This window comes from Monodon monoceros, unplaced genomic scaffold (assembly GCF_005190385.1).
Source record: "Monodon monoceros isolate NGI ecotype Baffin Bay Population unplaced genomic scaffold, NGI_Narwhal_1 Super_Scaffold_21, whole genome shotgun sequence".
Classification (NCBI taxonomy): Eukaryota; Metazoa; Chordata; class Mammalia; order Artiodactyla; family Monodontidae; genus Monodon; species Monodon monoceros.
Genome location: NW_021703778.1, coordinates 89447666 through 89469482, shown reverse-complemented (window position 1 = coordinate 89469482; position 21817 = coordinate 89447666). Strand labels below are relative to the sequence as shown.

Below are 21817 nucleotides of genomic sequence, written 5' to 3'. Positions count from 1 at the left end.
AAACAGAAACAAAAACTTTGACCCCTTGTCATCCTCTTTTCAGCCTCCCTTCAAGACCAAACTCTCCAAAAGCCGTACAATTTGTCCCCGTTTCTGCATCTCCTCTCTCTTCAAACTAGTACAATCTATCTTTCAACCTCATCATTTCACCACATAGCTTTCACTAAGATCACCATTGTTACTAAATTGAAAAGATATTTCTCAGGGTTCATCTTCCTTGACTCCTTAGGAACAGACAACTCCTTTGAAACTCTTTTTATTTCCAGCACTATGCTTTATTCTTAGAGGTGCCTGGAACCGTTTCCGGACCTGCTTAAAACCCTTCAATATTTTCAATGATCATGGTAAAGTGCAGGTTCACTAGTCCAAAAATGTAAGATCTTCCAAGATCTGGCCATTGCCAACTTTTAAAAACTCATTCCCCCCTTCACCGGAAGATATACGATGAAGTTTAAGCCTCTAAGTAGGATGAACTACAAGGAAATTTCCAGAATGCGCTATGTTCTTGGACTCTCCAGTGCCCACAGTCTGGAAATCTCTATCTCCCTCCCGGACTTCCGGGGGAACTCCTGCTTATCCTTCATGATTCAAAAGTCACTTCCTCCGGGAACCCTTCCAGATACCCCTAAGAATAAAGCGCTTAGTTCATTGTGCGCCAGCAGCGCCTCGGATTTTCTACATGTCAAGCATTATATTCAGTCCACCATAATTTGTTTACATATCTTTCTCCCAAATCTAGACAGAGGGCAGGGAAGGCATTCTATTCGCCTTCTTTTCCTCAGCGTTCATCCCGCACAGTTCCTGGCACACTGTTTGCCCTCAGTAAATGTTTGCTGTGTGAACACTTCCCAACTTCGCGCGGGTCTCGAATTATCCGGTTAACGGGCGAGTCCCCAGGCTCTCCGCCTGCGTGGCAGGGAGATTTAAAGCTTCCGCACGGTGATTGGCTCCAGCTTCAGGGGTGTGTCCGCGCCCACCGCGCCGGGGAAATGCGCAGGCGCGCGGGTCCGGCGAGCGCAGGCGCAAAAAGGCCGCAGCTGGGGTGCAGCCTGGATTCCTGCCTGCGGGTGTCCGAGCTGCCGCGGCCGGAGAGGAGTGGCCGGAACTGCTTGGTGAGTCTCCAGGAGTGGGGCTGAACGAGCTGGCCGAGTGAAGATTGTGATCATAGTCCCAGGGAGAAAGAGTATATCGTGACGGTTGAAAAGTTGGTGGCGTCGGGCTTAAGGGGAGGAGCGGGCGCTCTGGCCCCGACTGGGCAGGTCCGGCCCGGATCGAGGACGTGAGGTGCCTGGAGACTATCTAGGGGCTAGAGGAGGAAGGGTGGAGAGATGGTGGTTCTCTGGACCCTTCCTTGAAACCTAGCAGAGGTAAACTCCCACTCCCTCATCTCCCACCCTCGCAGTGTTGCTGCGATCGGGATTAATAGACTGTATGGTGGCCACAGTGACCAGATAACTCTGAACTAGTTGTTTGAAGGTTTCTGAGGTTCATGGCATTGGGGAGTCCATGCTCTCCAGGAAAGTCCATTCTTACCTCACGGCTTTACTGAAGACACACGAAGGAAAGGGTGGGTAAAAGATCGAATTCCACGGAGTAAGGGGGGCGGGGGGAAAGTCCTGGAAAGTACTATTTTACCTGGGACTTTTTTTCATTGTTAGTCACCACAATACTAGGAAAGGCAGGTGGGAGTTAGAGGAAACCGAAAGTCGTCAAAGTTAGGAAAAGAAGATGAGAAAGGGGTAGTATTTTGCCTTTTGCTACTTGTCATCTACTTCGGGGAGGGGTGGGGGCTATTGGGAGAGGAGAGTTATGGACACTGGCAGCTTCTGACAGTGTTCCCTTTGCCTTGTGAAAATAATGTAGCTTCTTAGTAGCAGATATTTCGAGAATTGAGAGTGATATTACTCCATCTGCCCTGGTGCCATTAAGACTGGTTTTCAGATGTCCGGGTGAAATACTGCAGCTATGACCAGATAGAAATGGTTCTCCCACTTTCTTGTCTTGCCTGGAAAATACCACACTTGATATTCATGAGACATCATTAGCAAGAATACTTTGACATCTAATCTTAAAATATTTCATAGTAAAATTTAAAAATATTAATATTTCTGCCACCAGTAAAGTTGATGCCAAAGGCATCCAGTGATCACTGGTCATTCATTCCTTTGGCAAGAGGTAATGAGAAGAAACACATTCATATAAATTTTAACAAATATTGATATTAGAAAAACCTCTTCTTACATTACCCTGCTCCTTCGACAGGTCATGTTAAAGTAAATAAAATGATCATATAACAACCTATAACTTAAATATTTATCAGTGTTGCTAGAGTTCTTTTTTTGGGTGCTTGTGGTATGTGAGTATGCACTAGAAAATTGCTGTTATCTTAGTTCCAGAATAGGAATGACTTACTGTGCCATTATTTTCTTAACAATATTATACTCTTTCCTACAAACAGTAGAATTTCTGTATGCATCTTAGTGTTTGTTTCTTTTACTCTAAATCAACTTTAGTAACAAGCTCACTGAACTAAAGGTCACATCTCTTCTAATCATTCAAAACACAACCTTGAACCAAGAGGAGAGCAAACAAACAGGTCCTGTTGCTCATGGGACAGCTATGGTACTTCACTTGGCATGAACCATACCACCATCATAAATTATGCATTTTAGAAGATCATCTGTGTTACTATTTTACATCAAATTTTAATAGACTTTCTTTTAAACATTACCGTCTTCCAAAGTGATAATCTGTGAAATCACGGTTTTGCTATATTTTATAACTTTTTCTAGTACATATTATAATAAATACATAAGTATTAAGTGCATAAGTATTGCTTGTATAACAACTAAAATAATTTCTTGTTCTTGCTCTGCACTTTGGAAATAACTGTTTTGGGCCTAATCTACTCATTTTTAAGAGAAAGTGAAGACTGGACTACCTAAACTCTAAGGCCAGTGGACTCCAAAATTCTGTGAGCCTTTCTTTCTTTTTTTGTTCTTTCTGTGAGCCTTGTGATGATGGCCTTCATTATTGTGACACAGTTCTAACAAACTTACTTATCTGGTTTCACCAGATGAAAGTAGATTAGAATAGCAAAAGTGAAAAAGAGGATGTGTGCTCTTTGACATTTTTGTGTGAAATCAGCTGCCTTTTGTTTTGTTTCCTCTGAATTAAGGTGCTTTGTTTTCCTCCTGTGTGTTCCTCTGTCTTAAATATTCTGGAAATCTGTTTTTTAACTGTGTTTGTACTCTGCATTATGTATATGTTAACATTTATAATATATGATGTTGCTTGCATCTAAGAGTGCTGAACTTTTTATTCCAGTGCCATATTTTGTTTCCAGGTCTGTAGATTGACAGAGAAGTAGATGACAAGGACTGGTTTTTTCTTTGTCTTGGGCGGGTAGAGGCTTGGAACAGATGGATCCAGTGCCTCTAACAATTGGAGGAAGTGGATTGTGGAGCCAGGAAACAGCATCTACTGTTCTTTTTGTAATATTGGCGGGTGGAGATGGGATTCCATTTGCAGTCCTTTAAGTCACTGACATTTTGGTTTTGATTTCAGCTTAGGTCGAATTGCTACTAAAATATTTAAATCACTGTTCACTATGTTTTTCTGGAATTCCCTCATCTTAAAATCTTAACATTTATTTTAACAAGGTTTGACAATTGAGATTACCTTTAGACTGCCTCTTGATACTTATAAAATAAAATCCAAACTTATTGGTATAGGATATAAGCCTGTCATAACCTCTCTCCTACCTGCCTTTTAAAGCCATCCTGCCCCCTCTGTACACAGGCACATACATACACACGTTATATTCCTGCATGACTACGTTGTGGCACTTCTTTTTTTTTTCCTTTTGGCGGTGTGGTGTAGCTCATGGGGTCTTAGTTCCCTGACCAGGGATTGAACCCAGGCCCCAGCAGTGAAAGCACCGAATCCTAACCACTGGACCACCAGGGAATTCCCTGTGGCACTTCTTTAATAGTCCAAAATCACAATTTTCTTAGAGTTGATTGTGCTTTGATTCCCAAATCACAATCCTGAGAGGTGTTTAATAATTATTATGAAAAATTATAATAGTTTTAGTTAGCATTACATTCTAGCAGGGTTCTAAATGCTTTGTATAAATTAACTCAATCCTTATAACAACACTTGAAGTAAGCATTATATTCTCATTTAATGAGAAAACTGAAGAACAGAGAAGTTAAGTAAGCAATAGTCATGATTTGAAACCATTATGCCTCCAAATACTGGCTACTTAACCACTACACCGTATTGCTTTTTGTATAAACAAGAATGCCATTCCATCTGCTGTGGGGGATATTCCTTTCCAGGGATCTGAATGCTTATGTTTGCCTGTGGCACCTGACTCCTCCCATCAGAATATTTGAGAAACTTACCAGAAAGCATCTAAGTAAACTTGGAATTAGGGCCAAAATACTTGGATGGTTTAGGTGAATATTTCTCTCAGGCAAGGTAAAGCCATGCTGGTCCTCCCCACCTCACACTTGGTATTTCCCCGGCAGATTCCATACTTATGTCTGCCAGACTGCGTCTCTCTTCCCTGGGGAACGACTGCTGCATTCTTGAGCCTCCTTATCTTTCATATAGATCATCCCTTTTCTGTTCTCACGGCCTTTCCTTTAGACGTGGTCAATATAATTAATTATAATCACACCTAGATCTTCCTCCCCAGGATTATATCCTGATCACTTAGAGTAGAATTGCAGAAGTTCCAAGGCTGAGCAGTACTTGAAAACTAGGTGTTGGACATCAAGCAATTAAGTTATAATAGGTGCTTCTGTAAAACTGAAGTGTAATTTTGATCTTTTTGGTTAGTGATCTTTAGTGGCACTTTCTCCCTCAGTAGTATGATTTCTGTCTTGATTCATGTGCTTCAGCGGTCTTTGAAACCAAGGTATTTAATAGGTATGATTCAGAGGTGTACTTCTTCTATTTGCATAGCTTTGGGGCTTTGGTATAAGAATTGCTAAAGTTGTTCCTATAGGGGGAAGTAGAAGGAAGAAATGAACCCTAACATAAATAAGGCTCTCATCTCATCTTAATGCTTTCAGGAAGAATTAAATTTCCTAATCAGAGCGTGTATTCTTTTTGGCCTAACCTAGAATGTTTAGAGTATTTTGGAATACCATGTACCTGTACTTTGTGAGTATAAGTGTGAACATTTTTTCTTCCTTCCTTTCTTCTTTGTGTGTGAACACTTTTAACGTTCCATATTAAAAGTGGAATCTAAGAATGAAATATATTTCTAAAGAGAAACTAAATTCTTTTATGCAGTAAGTGATGGTTCATATCTGAATTTCTACTTCGTTCTCTGTAATCCTTTTTTCTATTCTTTCCATTTATTCTCCATTACTCATGTTTAAGAGTCTTCAAAAAAGAGCTGCTTAGGTGTATTGTGCATATACTAGTACTTTATTAGGCACCTGGAATGGCACCTAATAACTCACAACATGAGATACCACGTGTGAGGTAAGGATGATTGACAAGGCTTCCAATAACCTGAATAAAATATTCATCCCAACCATCCAAGTATTTTGGCTCTGATTCTAAGTTTACCTGGAAACTTTCTGAGTAGCTTCTCAAACATTTTGATACCAGGAGTCAGATGCCACAGAGAACATAACAAATAACATGAGTGAAAATGAGCAGTTCATTAGTAATTGTCATTTCATGAGTCTTTGCTCTGTGCTAGGCACTGTGCTAAGCACTTTATATACCTTAACTAATTTTATTTCTGAAACAACCCTGAGAGGTAGAACTGTAATCCTAACGAATGAGGAAACTGAGACTTGAATATGTTAAATAAATTGCCCAGGTACCAGAGCTAGGATGAACTCAGGGTCTATCTGACCTCGGAGTCTGTGTTATGAACCACTACATTATGCTCATTCAACACAATTTATTAAATTATCTCACCTTATCTGGATGTAGAAAGTTTAGTCACAGGAGAATTATAACTGAAATCATATTCAACCCAACTAGGCCTTGACAGTATTTCAGATGGTCTTAGCCTCAGGCTAGGAAGACGATAGTCTTGTAGAGAGAATTTATGTGCATAAAACAATTAGAAAACTTAAGTGAAAAGGAAAACTGTATATATTTGGAGGCAGGTAGCATAAAATAAACATTGCAAAAGAAACAAAGGTAATTTTCTTGGCATCAAAATATGTTCCCTTACTTGATAGTAGATGCTTGAAAAATGTTTGTGGAATGTATTGAGAGAGATGAATTCTAGGACCAGGATTCCTTTCTTCCACACCTTCAGACTAGGTAGGCTGCTGACTCCTCCTTGCTCTCTGTCAGCAAAAGGAAGTTTTCAGCTCCCTTGGGGAGGTCACCATAGCTACATGGTAGTTTTTACCAATTCTCTTCTGACAGCCCTGGCCTATAGTTTTCCTCTTCAGCTGGACCTCTGTCTCGCTTGCCCTCTTATGACCACACTCCTCTGCTTTCTCTTTCTCAGCTATCATCAAGTCTGTTCCAAGAAGTATACCCAACCCCTGCCACTTCTCCAGTAACGACTGTGTAAAGAAAGCCTAAGAGTTGCATTTTATTCTCTTAGCATAAAAAAGTTGGATTAGATGATCTCTGAGGTTTCTCTTTAGAGATAATTCTCTGAAATGAGAATTAAACAGAAACTTTGTTCACACATAATTGGTTAATTAAGCAGAAATTTCTGTAGGCTGGTGTTTTCCAAATGGTGTTCCATGGAACCCTGGGTTCCTTGGGATTAATAGAAGTATTCTTGGAAGGATTTTATGGTCATCTACATTTGAGTGGGATAGACAAAGGTAAATAAATACACTTCTTCACTGCTTTAGAACTTATGATTTCCAGCCAAGAATTTAATAAGCCAGCCAGTCTATAATGTGAGGATAAACATCAAAACTAGGAGGGGATGGGAAGGTGTAAGAGCTAAATATCTTCATTGTAGAAAGTCAGTGGATGATACCCAAAATTGACAAATATCAAGAAACAACACCATAAGCATGATTTAGAAGTTGGGAGTTAAACACTAAAATAACTAGTACTGTTGAAAATTTTGCCTCTGGGGTCCTGGGAGCAGGAGTTGGTTTGGGGGAAGAGGAAGGTCAGGGGAACTGCTACTTATTGGTGTAGAACTGTTGGACGTCTCAAACCATGTGTATGTATTTGATCAAAATTAAATATGGAAGAATATCACATCTTCAAAAATAACTTTTAATGGCTGAATAACATTCCATCATGTAGTTATACCATAATTTTTCAGTCAAATTTCTATCACTGGTTATTTAGACCACTTCAATGTTTTTAACACTATAAATAATACTGAGACTAATGTATTTTTGCCTATATCTGTGATTTTCTCCTAAATTAATAAAAGTGGGAAAGGCCAAAGAATAGGGATATTTAAATTTTTCTTGTATATATTGCATTATCTTTTGAGAGTTTTGATTTTTTTTAAATCAGCATTTTGTTTTCTTAAATAGTGGTCAAGTAAATTTTAATTGTATAGGAGTAAGAATTGAAATGCCCATAGATAACCTGGGCTTGAAAAATACTATTATATCAATTTTTCTTTTGTCATTGGAGCTTGCAACATTTTTTATCTTTTAGAGTTTTTCATTATCAATCAAAGGTTTGTAGTTATAGCATAGACTTTTGCTGTTAACAAAGTTCTAGAGTGTTCCAAAACACAAACATACACAAAACCAGTGTATGTTTGTAACTTTTCTAATGTTAAAGTGATTTTTACAAAAAATTTAGAAAATACATTATTTTATAAGGCAAATAAAAATCACCTGTAAAGGGCTTCCCTGGTGGCGCAGTGGGTAAGAATCTGCCTGCCAATGCAAGGGACACGGGTTCGAGCCCTGGTTGGGGAAGATCCCACATGCCACGGAGCAACTAAGCCCATGCGCCACAACTACTGAGCCTGTGCTCTAGAGCCCGTGAGCCACAACTACTGAAGCCCGTGTGCCTAGAGCCTGTGCTCTGCAACAAGAGTAGCCACTGCAATGAGAAGCCCACGCACTGCAACGAAGAGTAGCCCCCGCTCGCCGCAACTAGAGAAAGCCCGCGCGCAGCAACAAAGACCCAACACAGTAAAAAATAAATAAATAAAATAAATTTATTTTTTAAAAATCACCTGTAAAAATTTTTAAACATTTTTATTCCATGTAATTTAAGATAGGGTGGACCTTCACATTTTTGGCCTTTAGTTTTTAAACTGTACATAGTTTTTAGCGTAGCCTTAAGATCTATTGATGAGAATTACAGTGTTTAACCTTGTATAATGACCATTTTAAGTCTTTTCCAAAAGTCAGTGTTTTCAGATATACTAACATATAAATAATGAATTTGTTGCCTTATTTAGGTTTCACTTTCTCTTGCATACTTATTAATAATAGCCAGGAGTACCAGTTTAAAAAAAAATTATTTTCTCTCATTACAAGAAAGAAAACTTGGAATTATTTCCCTTTTAAAAATACAGAAAGGGGCTTCCCTGGTGGCGCAGTGGTTGAGAGTCCGCCTGCTGAGGCAGGGGACATGGGTTCGTGCCCTGGTCCGGGAAGATCCCACATGCCGTGGAGCAGCTGGGCCCGTGAGCCATGGCCGCTGAGCCTGCGCTTCCGGAGCCTGTGCTCCACAACGGGAGAGGCCACAAAAGTGAGAGGCCCGCGTACCGCAAAAAAAAAAAAAAAAATACAGAAAGGCATGTTTACAGAATTCCAAGAAGTTGGAATGAAGAAGTTAATGAAGAAGGGCATCAGGTGTATTTCTTAATGTGGTTGTTCTACCCTGTTTTCCAACAACCATTTTTCTCCCTTGAGAAGAAATGTGATTCATTTAATGTAAAATATGTTTTTTATTTCAGTGGTGCCTACTCTATAACTACTATCATTTATTTTAACTAAATCTCTTAACTTAGATTTTACACTGTGGCAGAAAATAGCTTGTTTAGCGTAGGAAAAGCTACAAAATTAATGTTTTTCTTCCTATCTTCCTTTTAATTCTTACTCATACTTTCTTTTTCTTTTACTTGACTATTCTTTTTCCAACCTTAAGTCATTTTTTTTGTTTTTTATTGAAAAACTGAGAGATATTATTGAGATACTATTCACATAACTTAAAATTCCCCATTTTAAAGTATGCCATTTAGTGGCTTTTATCATATTCATAAGGCTGTGCAGCCATCACCACTAATTCCAGAACACTTCCATCACCCCAAAACAACCCCATACCTATTGGTAGTCAGTCCTACGTCCCCCTAACCGTGGCAACCACTAATCTGCTTTCTGCCTTTATGGATTTATCTATCCTGGACATTTCATATAAATAGCATCATACAATATGGGGCCTTTTGTATCTGGCTTTGTTCACTAAGAATAATGCTTCCAAGGCTCATACATGTTGTAGCATGTAAACTTCCTTTCTATGGCTGAATGATACTCCATTGTATGAACGTTTGGGTTTTTTGTTTGTTTGTTTTTTAATAAATTTATTTATTTATTTTTGGCTGCGTTGGGTCTTTGTTGCTGTGCACGGGCTTTCTCTAGTTGCAGCGAGTGGGGGCTACTCTTCGTTGCGGTACGCAGGCTTCTCCTTGTGGTGGCTTCTCTTGTTGCGGAGCATGGGCTCTAGGCATGCAGTCTTCAGTAGTTGTGGCACGTGGGCTCAGTAGTTGTGGCTCTTGGGCTCTAGAGCGCAGGTTCAGTAGTTGTGGCGCATAGGCTTATTTGCTCCGCAGCATGTGGGATCTTCTCAGACCAGGGATTGAACCTGTGTCCCCTGCATTGGCAGGCGGATTCCTAACCTCTGCACCACCAGGGAAGTCCCAAGTTTTTTGTTTTTTGTTTTTTTGTTTTTTTTTTTAATTTTTGGCAGCATTGGGTCTTTGTTGCTGTGCGCGGGCTTTCTCTAGTTGTGGTGAGTAGGGGCTACTCTTCATTGGGGTGTGCGGGCTTCTCCTTGCAGTGGCTTCTCTTGATCTGGAGCACGGGCTCTAGGCATGTAGGCTTCAGTAGTTGTGGCATGTGGCACACAGGCTCAGTAGTTGTGGCTCACAGGCTCTAGAGCGCAGGCTCAGTAGTGGTGCGTGGGCTTAGTTGCTCCACAGCATGTGGGATCTTCCTGGACCAGGGATCGAACCTATGTCCCCTGCATTGGCAGGCGGATTCTTAACCACTGTGCCACCAGGGAAGTCCCAAATTGCTTTTTATCTCAGCAATTGAATTATCTGTTTTTGACTGGTGCATTTTTATAGTTTCTAGATCTTTGTAACAGTGACCTGCATTTCTATTGATAATCTTTCTTAATTCAATTAGCATTTTTATTACCACCTTTGAACTCAGGATCTGCAGGGATGGGGCAGCTACCAGTGCAAGGCTCTCTTCTCCCTGATTGTTGGCAGGCCAGCAAATGTGCACTCCTCCCAAGTAGAATCTATTCTTCTCCAGCCCTTCATACTGTCATAGTGGTTCTCCCAGCAGCCAACAGGGCTTTTCTCCTTTGCGCAGACCCCCAGGACTGGGATGCCCAGATTGTTGCTTGACCTGCTTGTTCCCCAGGGTGAGAGTCTGCCCGTTCAGACCTTCTCTTCCTTCCAGATCCCTCCCAAGGTTTCAGATCCTGACCTGATGCTTTTTTTCTATCCTACTCCATTAAGTGGAGATCTCTCTTGTAGCTTTTGTTGTATAGGAGTTGTTCTGTCAGTTTCCAGCAGTTTTCCCTGAGAATTGTTCCACTTATAGAGGTGTTTTTGATGTGTTTGTTGGGGAGGGTGAGCTCCACGTCATGCTACTCTGCCATCTTCATCCCCCTCTCGGTTTTTTCCTACTTTTTGACTATTACGAATAATGCTGCTTTAACATTGGTGTACAAGTTTTTGTGTGGACATATGTTTTCATTTCTAATATATGTAGGAATGAAATTGCTAGATCCCATGGTAGTTCTGTGTTTAACTTTTTGAAGCCTAAGTTGTTCTTGTCCTTTGTCGTTAACCTCTATCTATATTTTTCCTCCATTAGGTACCAGAATTGTAACAGGGAGAATATCATCCATTAGTACTTGTTTGTATATTAAAAAATGAAAACTTTTATCTGAAACAGTGGTTTTCAACCTTGGCCACATATTGGAAACCTGGAGAGTTTTAAAACTGACTGATGCCTGGTTCCCACCCGCAGAGATTCTTATTTAATTAGTGTGGTCTGCAGCCTTGGCCTCCAAATTTATAAAGGCTCATCAGGTGATTATAACGTGTAACCAAGGCTGGGAATCACTGCTCTAAAATGTGCTTTAAGCATGGCATTAGACTTGCAACTTGGAAAAGGCAGAAGGCAAGGTGTTGCAGGAGAGAAATTGGGACTCGAGAGGATGGTCATGTCCCAGCTCTCAGGTGAGTCGCTGGGAGGGCCGCTGAGTGTGGGTTCTTGGCTTGGCGTAGGAAAGAATTCAAGAGCGCCATAGTAAAATGAAAGAAGGTTTATTCAGGGAGAGATACACACTCCATAGACAGAGTGTGGGCCATCTCAGAAGGTCAGGGCCCCAAGGTATGGGGTTGTCAATTTTTATAGGGGTGGGTAATTTCATAGGCTAATGAGTGGGAAGATTATTCCAGCTATTTTGGGGAAGGGGCAGGGATTTCCAGGAATTGGGCCACCACCCACTTTTTGGCCTTTTATGGTCAGCCTCGGAACTGTCATGGCACCTGTGGGTGTGTCATTTAGCTTGCTGATGTATTATGATGAGCGTATACTGAGGCCCAAGGTCTGGTGGAAGTCGACTCTTCCGCCATCTTGGACCTAACCAGTTTATGTAACCAGTTTATGTTGTGTCCTCAGTGGCAATGCTATTCTTTTAAAGGTTGTGCCCAGCCGCCTTCCTGTCTCACAGGGACTTCATGTGTATACAGGTTGACCCTTGAACAAGGTGGGTTTAAACTGGGTGGATACACTTACACTCAGATTTTTTTTTTTCCAGTAAATACCTACTACAGTACTAACGTAACCCCTGCATTGTTAAAGGGTCAACTGTACTTTTCTTTGGGCAAAGCTGCTACAGATTTGAATGACTTGATAATGTGGTTCTCTACTCTCCATCTAATATGCATAACAGTAATTGAAAACACATGCTCTAGTGCAATCTTCCTGGGTTTCATCCTGGCTCTACTTGTAAAAGTTGCTTAACCTCACTGTTCCTTAGTTTGTACATCTGTAAAATGTGGGATTAAACAGTGTTTGCTAGGGTCGAATGTTTGTATGTCCTCCCCTCCAAAATTCATATGTTAAAATCGTAATGCTGGATGTGATGGTGTTAGTAGGTAGAGCCTTTGGGCGGTGTTTAAACCATGAGGGTGGAACCCTCATTAATGGGATTAGTCTCTTATAAAAGAGATTCCAGAGAGTGCCTAGCCCCTCCCACCATGTGAGGGTGCTTTAAATCATAAAGAGGGCCCTTACAAGAACTTTTAAAATAGCCAGCCTGTGGTATTTTGTTATTGAAGCCTTAATGGACTAAGACAGTGTTGTAAGGATTAAATGAATGTGTGTGTGTGTGTTTATATTTTTTTAATATTTCTTAGAATAGTGTCTTGCATGTATAATGCTTTATAAATATCAACTATTGTAGTTAGAGTCCTCTCAATCCCCTACCCACTATCTAGACTTTCAAAATGGTGAGTAAAGATTATTAAAAAGTTAGCTGCCATTTAAAATATTTTTTGTATATTTTTAAATTTTTTCATAATAAAAAGTTGAGAAAGTAGCATAATGACCCTCCATGTATTATTCACCCAGCTTCAGCAATCATGGCCATTCTTTGCATCCTCTGTACTCCCACCCATTTCCCCACCTTTGTTGTTTGTTTGTTTTTTCACCACATAGCATATGGGATCTTAGCTCCCGACCAGGGATCAGACCTGCTCCCCCTGCAGTGGAAGTGTGGAGTCTTAACCACTGGACCACCAGGGAAGTCCCAACTTCGAATTATTTTAAAGCAAATCCTACAGACTTTCATTTATTTATTAATTAATTTATGTATTTATTTTTGGTTGTGCGAAGTCTTAGATGCAGCCAGCAGGCTCCTTAGTTGCGGCATGCGAACTCTTAGTTGCGGCATGCATGTGGGATCTAGTTCCCTGACCAGGGATCAAACCCGGGACCCCTGCATTGGGAGCACAGAGTCTTAACTGCTGCGCCAACTGTGAAGTCCCAGGCTTTCATTTAAATGGATTCTCATTTCATACATTTTCTTTGAATCCCTGACAGTGCTGAATGTCAGTAGAAAAGTTAGAGAACAAGAATACACTGGAGGTGAGGGGCTATGACAGAAGATTGACTGTACTCCAGGATGGAGCTGTTGTAAATTCTCAATTACAGCTACTTTCTCTGCTTCTTTATGGGATCCTCTTTTATCCACTTCTTAGTATTTTGCCATGAAAGTACTAAGAACTTATTCAGACTCCATTAGAACCCACTCCTGCCACATCATGTGAAGTATGTTTCCCAGCCAAACCGTAGCAAGGGCCTTTTCTCTAAACAACTTTTAGCAGTTTAGGACAAATGTTTCCACTGTATTATTTCTATACTTTTATGGTTGGGGTGGGTGATCATCAATTAGTGGATAGAAATGTTTCCACAGATTTACACTTACTGTGAATATGTGCCAACTGGAAGATCTGTCTCAGGAAAGTCTAAGAATTGATATTATGCTTATGAATTAGGGTCTAGAATTTATTCCTTGTCCTTGTTTTCTCCAATCTTATAAATCTCTTTTCTTGGTTGTCATAAACTATCATATTTTACAATAAAAATAAATGTATGAAATTTAAAAGTAGTACATTACAAACTATTTGGAAAATTGGAAAAAGAAGAAAAATCACTCTTAATTCTACTATACCACAACAGCCATTGGTTATATTTTGATGATTCCCTTCCAGACTTTTTTCTACCCATATTTTAACCCTGCGGTAATTATAGCACATATTTGATTTTTTTTTTAAGTCTTCTTTGTTCACTGTATAATATACTAACCTTCATAACCTAAGCCCTTTTGTGGTTTGTGTTTGCCAGCTTTAGCCAGAAAAAAAGAATCATTTAAGGGCAGTCTTTAATTTTTTAGACATGCAAAGTTATATATATTTGTCTAGCTAAGTATCTATCAACCGGAAACTTGGTTTAGTTCTCCATCTTGATGGATTTTTTTTTTTTTTTTGATAAGAAGCAGTGAAGTTTAATTAACCAGTACTGAAAGGTAACCTTCATGGACCAGCATCACTTCCATGAGCTGATTGATTAAGTGGGAGAACCACAGGCCTCATGACTGGCATGAAAATAGTATAGCCTATACAGTATCATCAACTTTAATATTCAAATTTAGTCTTCAGATGGAACAGTTAATTAGTAGCGATTATTTTCAGTTGCATTTACATTGATATCACTCGTATTTAACATTGTTACTTTACTTTTGTTTTGCCTACTATTTCTGCTTCCCTAATGATATTGAAATAATGGCTAACACTTGAATACCAGCTATGCTTCAGGCACTGTGCTAAGCACTTTGTGTGGATCATCTTTTTTAATCTTCACCAAAAAAGCCTTTGAAATAGATCTGTTACCTCTATCTTACAAATGCAGACACTGAACTTTAGTGGGGATAGGTAGCTTGCCCAGGGTCACACAACAAATACATTTTTGAGGCCAGAATTTGGATGCTGGAGCTCCCACTACTCACCACTGTGCTAGCCTGCTCTGAACAGAAGTTTCTACTTGTTGTAAATACATTAGTTGCCATGAAAGTCTAATCAAAATATGCCAAAGAGAATTGCACATTTTATCAAACTGTTAAAGAGTACAGTAATAACTGTATGAGTGTAACTCATAGAGCAACTTACATTGTGATTAACTATGTTTTAAGAGAAGGAATAGGCAGGAAACTAATGGTAGAATATTTTAATGCAAAATCCTTGCCTTCCAGTATAAACTGAGTTAATACTTTATAAAATCATTCTTATATTGGTCTTTTCAGGAATCAGTGATTTAAAGTGCTATTTCTTCATTACTTCCTGAGTATCCCTCCATTTTTATCAATGAAGACATGTGGATCTCCTGTTGATTAAGTTCTGAGTCCTTTTTACTTTGTATTCCTTCTTCCCAGTAGTATTATTTTCATTTTCTAAATTAATGTAGATATTTTTCAGGTTCTAAATTATTATAAAACAGATGAAAGCCATGATTACTCTGGTCTTTCTAGTTCTTCCTTCAGTTTAACCATCTTTGAGTCTGTGGAAGACATAAGATTTCATGGTATTACTATAGAAAGTATCTGAAATTTTGAAATGAGCCATCAGGTAGAGTGCTTAGCCTATATTCTTATATTCAACAGTTCTCATATCTTATTAAGGGGTGGTACATCCAACAGTAAGACTATTTACCACACCATGAGCTAGCCTTGGTTTCGGAGTTGATCCAGCCTTGAATAATAAATCTGCTCTTTACTCAGTCACCTTGGGCAAATTACTTACTTAAACTGAGCCTTAGTTTCCCCACCTATAAAGTGGTATAACAGACATAATGACATATATAAATAACTTAGATGGTTATATGATACATAGTACATGCTCAGTGAGCATTTCTTCCTCCCCTCTCCCCCCAAGGTTTATAATAGAAAAGAAATTAAGAAAGATAACTAGGAGTCTGCTAGTAAGCCCAAATGAACCATAGTAAGGGAAACAGGGTGTAAAGGCAATGAGAAAAATCTTGCATTTTCATCTCAAAGGCACACATGTAGCGTAAGTTCCCAGGAGCATTGGGAAAATGACACAGATATTTAATCTATTGGGTTATACCTAAGAAAAGTAAGTTTAATGGAATCTTTGTGTCAAGTGATGTTTCATTTTTCCTTCCCTGCCCCTTCTCTAATTCTCTTTACTCTACCATTCTGGATAGCCTTTCCTGACTGCATGAGAAAAACTTCTGGAGATAATAAATACGAGTAAAGCTATATAGCTAGTTCTAGCTTGCACCCTGCCTGACACTTCTGAGCAGTTTAGTAAAGGCTAAAATAGCCTAGGGAGTATTATTCTTTGTCTCTCTTTGGCCTTCCCCTTACAATTCTGCTTTGTCTCACTTACTCCCATTTACTATAATAATGTGCTCAACATCCTCAAAAATCCAGAGTAGAGAAGTCTTAGGCAGCTCTGTCCTGATATCAGCATGCCAAACATGTGAGAACTTTACAGAAGTCTGTTTCTTGTTTGTGTGTCATCTGCTCAGGGAGGGAAAAAAAGAAGTACTAGGCAGCACTTTGAGTTCACTTAAAAGGTGTGTCCTAAAACATGGCACCACTGCTATGCCAGGAGTGACTCTTCACATCTGCTTCCCAGCTATATCTGCCTTTTTTTTTTTAATCTGCCTTTTTGATAATTAAAGGCAAGGACTCTTGGAATCTTTAAGTTTGACAGAGGTCAGTTTTACATTCAAGCCTCTCTTTGAACCTACATGGAGTTTTGCTCATATTTACTAGGAGAATAACAAATATTGACTTGTAATTGGCAAGAATCACTTCTAGGAGTAGAATTACAAAATTATACAGTTTGAGAGATCTGAGCTTCCTTACTCCCAAAATATCTTCCTACCCATAGTATACTATATCGGAAAACCTAATCGGGATGTCATTTCCAGATACTAACTGATTAGTGTGTATTGCTTTTCTTAACACTTTCTGCTCTGTGGGGCATTTAGGAGTTTCACGTGAGAGGGACAGATAACTTTGGAGCGTACCGCCTAGGAAGGACAGGCTTTGAAAGGAACCTTGTGTGGGAAAGCACGAGACTGCCTGGGCAGGCAGATGGGGATATTATAGAAAGGAAAAGCATATAAAAACGGTGGGAGGGTACAAAGCAACTTCCTTTTCTTTTTATAATTACAACTATGAAAGATTGACAGAAGAGAAACTGTAGCATAATCATATGTGTGATTAAAGCTAAAGTCTCATAAACAATTAGCAAGGTAATAAAGCATGTGGTTCTGTTTATGCTTACATCTAATGAATGATCAGTTCTTAATTTAAGAGAGGGCTTTATATCTTGATTATGTATCTTAGTATATGAACCTTTTGGCAGAGCCACAGTCCTACTGTGGCATACAAGCTATGAGATTAAATTTGCAACTTTTGGCAATTTAATAATTTTAATAACAGTAGTTTTATGAGCATTAATGTCTTTAATCAAGGCTCAAAATCTTAATTAAATCCTGAAATGGTTAGCAATGACAGTAGAATTATAAACAAGGCTCTAAATGTAATGCCTTCCTGTCCTAGGAATGGGATATTGTCGCTTTTTGTTTAGATGGTTCTAATAAAAGTGTTGGTTAGCTACGGATGTTACTAAAAATATCTGTATGTGACCAGCAGGCCATTCTAAATCATACACATGTAATGGCAATTTTTGGTTTGTGGTTCTAGTGTTTATTTGAAGGCTTTGTGCTACTATTACATGTAGCTTTGTTTCTAAGATCCACTTAAATGAGCGTACATCTTGTTTTTCTACTTATTTGTTCATTCAGCACACATTTACTGGGGTACGAACTGTCATATCCTGTTAGGTGTTAGAGGTACAAAGATATAATAAAATCCTTTCCCTCCAAGTGTTCAGTACTAAGAAGTTAACAAAGTTACCTGCTCGTCAGTGAGTGTACTCCATGGCAGGATTTCTCAACCTGAGCACTTTGACATTTTGGGCCAGATAATTCTTGTTGTGGGACTGTCCCAAGGAGCATTATAGGAGGTTTAGCAGTATCCCTGGCCTCTACCAACTAGATGCCAGTAACATTACTCCTCCTTACCCCCCCCACAACTCCTGGCAATCAAAAAATTCTCCAGATATTGCCACATGTCCCCTGGGGATAAATCCAGAATGTGAACCACAATTTTATATGTGTCATTGACAAAGGGCTTTGGTTTTCAAATTTTTAATAATGAAGCTAGCAAATGTAATAAAAAGAAAACAACCTAGATAAGTCACACAGTGCTTATTACTCCACATGACTGCTCAAAGAAGAATACTATACAACAGTGTATCGCTGTTAATATTAGAGGGCAGGACTCTTGGAATCTTCACCTATTAAAAGTTTTATGTTTCAGTTTGAATGTCTGTGAGATCAATTCCTGAGTTACTATGAGTTACTAAGTTACTAAGTATAGAAGAATAATTGTACAGTTTCTTAGGGACTTTACTAAAATAACAGACCATACAGTAATTGGAAAGGGAGAGTCTACTCTTTTTTTTTTTTTTGCGGTACGCGGGCCTCTCACTGCTGTGGCCTCTCCCGTTGCGGAGCACAGGCTCCGGAGGCACAGGCTCAGCGGCCATGGCTCACGGGCCCAGCCACTCCACGGCATGTAGGATCCTCCCGGACCGGGGCACGAACCCGTGTCCCCTGCATCGGCAGGCGGACTCTCAACCACTGCGCCACCAGGGAAGCCCAGGGAGAGTCTACTCTTAATAAAAACTAGGTCTTTTCTGAGCTCTCTGTATCAGCATTATCCTTTTCTTGTTAAGAATGAAAGTATTTCATTTTTTCCAATGAGTAGCCTGGACAACTGGCACATTTTTACAATGTTTCCTGTGCTTTGCACGCACAGGACTTTGAATTTGTTACTTTACTAATGGAACACCACCTAACTTCAACTTCTTCACCTTATTGCTTTTCCATATTCAGAAAATGTACAAAGAACATTGTACAACCAGGAATTCATTTTATAGTTTCTTGAAGCTTGTCTTCTAGTAATGCCTTCCTTCTCAAAGTAGAAGGACCACTTTCCTATTAGAAACAGTGCTTCACTGGAAGTCCTGAAACCTGAGTTTTAGTTTCACCTCTGGTAATAACTAGCATTTAAGCATTTACTTACCATCTCTCACCCTTAATTTCTTCACCTGAAATATAGATAGATAGGTAGATAGATAGATAGACAGATAAATAGATAGGGATAAAGATAGGCTATTTTACCGTGTTTTCCAAGTATCCTAAATTCCATAAATATACACTCTTTGCTCAAACAAACTTGTTTTTTGTGTCCTTATTCTTACAGAATATCCACATTTCAGTTTCTCCACCTATCAAGTTTTAATTCATCATGGATAATCTGTCAGCAGAAGAAATTCAGCTGAGGGCTAACCAGGTTACTGATGAGGTAAAGGTTTTACTTGGAATAAGTAATAATTCTCTTTCAGTTTTCACAGTGGAAGGATGAGAGGACCTTCTTAGAAGACCATTTTGGCTTCTTCCTAGTCTCTTTATATCAAAGAATGCATTTGCTCTAGAGCGCCATTACTAGCTCCTTATTTTTTCAACTCATCAAAAACCTAAATAAGTGAAAACAATTTGTATGTTTTTTTTGTTTTTTTTTAGTCATTACTGAAGAGTTACTTTTCTAGATTTGAGGAATTCTGACATTTAATTTTAACAGAATTTTCTAATATCTGTGTAATATACCTAGATTTCTGCTTACATTAAATTTTTTATAAATCCCATTAACTTCACCTTCCAAATTTTCTCTTAAGGACCATCTGGTAGGAAGAAAGTAACCAAAATTATAGTAATAAGCTTTCTTTTTTTGTTTTAAAGGGAGAGGTGGATGGGCTGGCAATCTTTAAAAATAGAGTAGCATTATGAATATGGCCTGTGTTCAGATTTTGGGCGGCGGGGGGGGGGGGAATTGTTGTAGAATGCTGAAACTCTGTGTTTTTTCCTAGTCTCTGGAAAGTACAAGGAGAATCCTGGGTTTAGCCATTGAGGTAAGAAGGTGTTTAATCATCAAGTTAAGTATAGTAACTGTATAGAAGGGGTTCTGATAGCACAGGCTGGAATTACTGTTAAGAATCAGAAGGGTATTGTATCAATAAGCTTTATTATTTGAAACCAGCAATTGCTGAAATGGTCAAACCATGCAGTAATGGGCCTTTTTTGTTTTTCTAATTGATAGCATTGGAATATGACAAGGAAGACAATTCACCATGAGTCTGCGACTTATTTTGGGGGGTTAATATGTTAAAGTGTGTTGGTTTGGGGAGATTAGTTTCCTCTGTAGCTCTAGTCCTCTGAGAAACTTAAGTTTCTAATGATTCTCTCTTGCTGTTTTTCAGACTTTGTAGGTTCTGTTTCTGTTTTGTTTTTATTTTGCTGTGCTCTCAGCGTTTTCCCCTTCTTTTAGTCTCAGGATGCAGGAATCAAGACTATCACTACGCTGGATGAACAAGGGGGTGAGTTGCAGTCATTGGCAGAAATTCTTGATTTGATTTAGGATGCCAGAAAGCCTTTTCAAATCAGCCGTGTATAAAATTAATTAAGCCTTTGGGAGTACCTTCCCTTTGTAAGATAAGAGTGACATTTTACTTCTTTTCTGCTGATTTGAATTATATCATGTTTGTTGCCTATTTGAGGTGGGGGCACAATACCCCATTGTATACCAAGTATTTATTATGTAGCAGGGCTTATTGTGTGTATTGGTCGTACATGAACTAGACATTATGATATTTTTGCATCATTTTCAGAAATCAAGTTAAGTCCTTAAATAGGTCAGATTCAGGCAGGCTTGGAAACATTCTGTTTGATTTGGCCCTGAGCAATCTGGTCTAGTTTTTATCAATCTTATGACAGCCTTCAGGTTTTGAGCCTATCCAATAATAGAAATGCTGGGGATCTGGTCTAGTCACAGTACACTTAATTTGGTTGCAGAAGTGATGTCTAAACCAATCCTCACATGCTCCTATTATACAAATTTCTTTAGAACAAATCTTTCCACAGTCAGAGGCCAGGTGCCCCAGGATCAGTATGTGAAAGACTATTTTCATTCTGGACAGTCTGTAATACCATCTGGCCCTGATACAGTCACTGTGATGGGTTATTGGTGGATTCGAGGTTAAAGTTTTTGCTGTTCAATCATAATGGCGTTTTCTGGTTGGCACCGTGAATGTAACACAAAATGTAACTTCCACAACTTATTCTTAGAACAACTAAAACGCGTAGAAGAAGGCATGGACCAAATAAACAAAGACATGAGAGAAGCAGAGAAGACTTTAACAGAACTAAACAAGTGCTGTGGCCTTTGTGTATGCCCCTGTAATAGGTGAGTTGATAAATCAAGACCTTTTTCAAATAAATCTAAAGTGAGAGCACACCCCTCCCCACTTCCCAATAAGTATGACAGGGCCTAAATAAGGAACTTTGTTAGATCAAGTGAAGCTGTTTCTCCTTCAGTCAGATCAAACTTTTTGTATAAATGGGCATGTTCACTGCAAACCATCGCTTAAATTTGATCAACCTTTCGATCAAGTCCCAATTTCATTTTTTAATAATACAAGAAAAGGTTAGGAAATATACATCTGGGTAATACAGAGCAGGATAGAATTAGTGTCTTTTCCCTTCAAATAAGGAGAATTAATAAAATATATGTTCTGTGGTAGGCACATGAGGGATGGTCAAGGGAATAAAGGACTTGGATCCTGGCTTCAAAAGACTTACCATGTGGTTGGCTATATGAGAGAGAATAGCAAAAAGTAAGAACTATATAAATCTAGGGCTAGATCATGTGATATCAACTGAGGCTAAAGGTATAGAACTGATAAAGGTTGGTTTGGAGACCATCTTATAGGAGAGATAGGACTTGAGCTGGGCTCTGAATGACTAGAAAGATCTGGATGGACATGAAAGAAGTGGGAAGACATTTCCTGTGGAAGATTTAATTTAAATAAAGATTACAGAGGAGCTTGACTTAACTGTACTACATGATTCATATAGATGAGAAG

The 21817-nt window shown here is 39.1% G+C and overlaps 1 protein-coding gene across 2 annotated transcripts in view; it reads left to right on the top strand.

The window, feature by feature from the left end:
• Nucleotides 1-1010: 1010 nt before the first annotated feature.
• The window catches only part of SNAP23 (synaptosome associated protein 23), a 35956-nt gene continuing 15149 nt past the window's right edge, over nucleotides 1011-21817 (top strand). The window contains exons 1-5 of one of the 2 annotated variants that reach the window (XM_029238434.1): nucleotides 1011-1112; nucleotides 19102-19203; nucleotides 19766-19807; nucleotides 20224-20272; nucleotides 21021-21138. In XM_029238434.1, the coding sequence (XP_029094267.1) occupies nucleotides 19147-19203; nucleotides 19766-19807; nucleotides 20224-20272; nucleotides 21021-21138 (266 nt within the window). In that variant the 5' untranslated portion in view covers nucleotides 1011-1112; nucleotides 19102-19146. Of the gene's footprint in view, nucleotides 1113-10916; nucleotides 11411-19101; nucleotides 19204-19765; nucleotides 19808-20223; nucleotides 20273-21020; nucleotides 21139-21817 lie in introns of those variants that run through there. The other variant, XM_029238435.1, reaches the window with a different exon arrangement.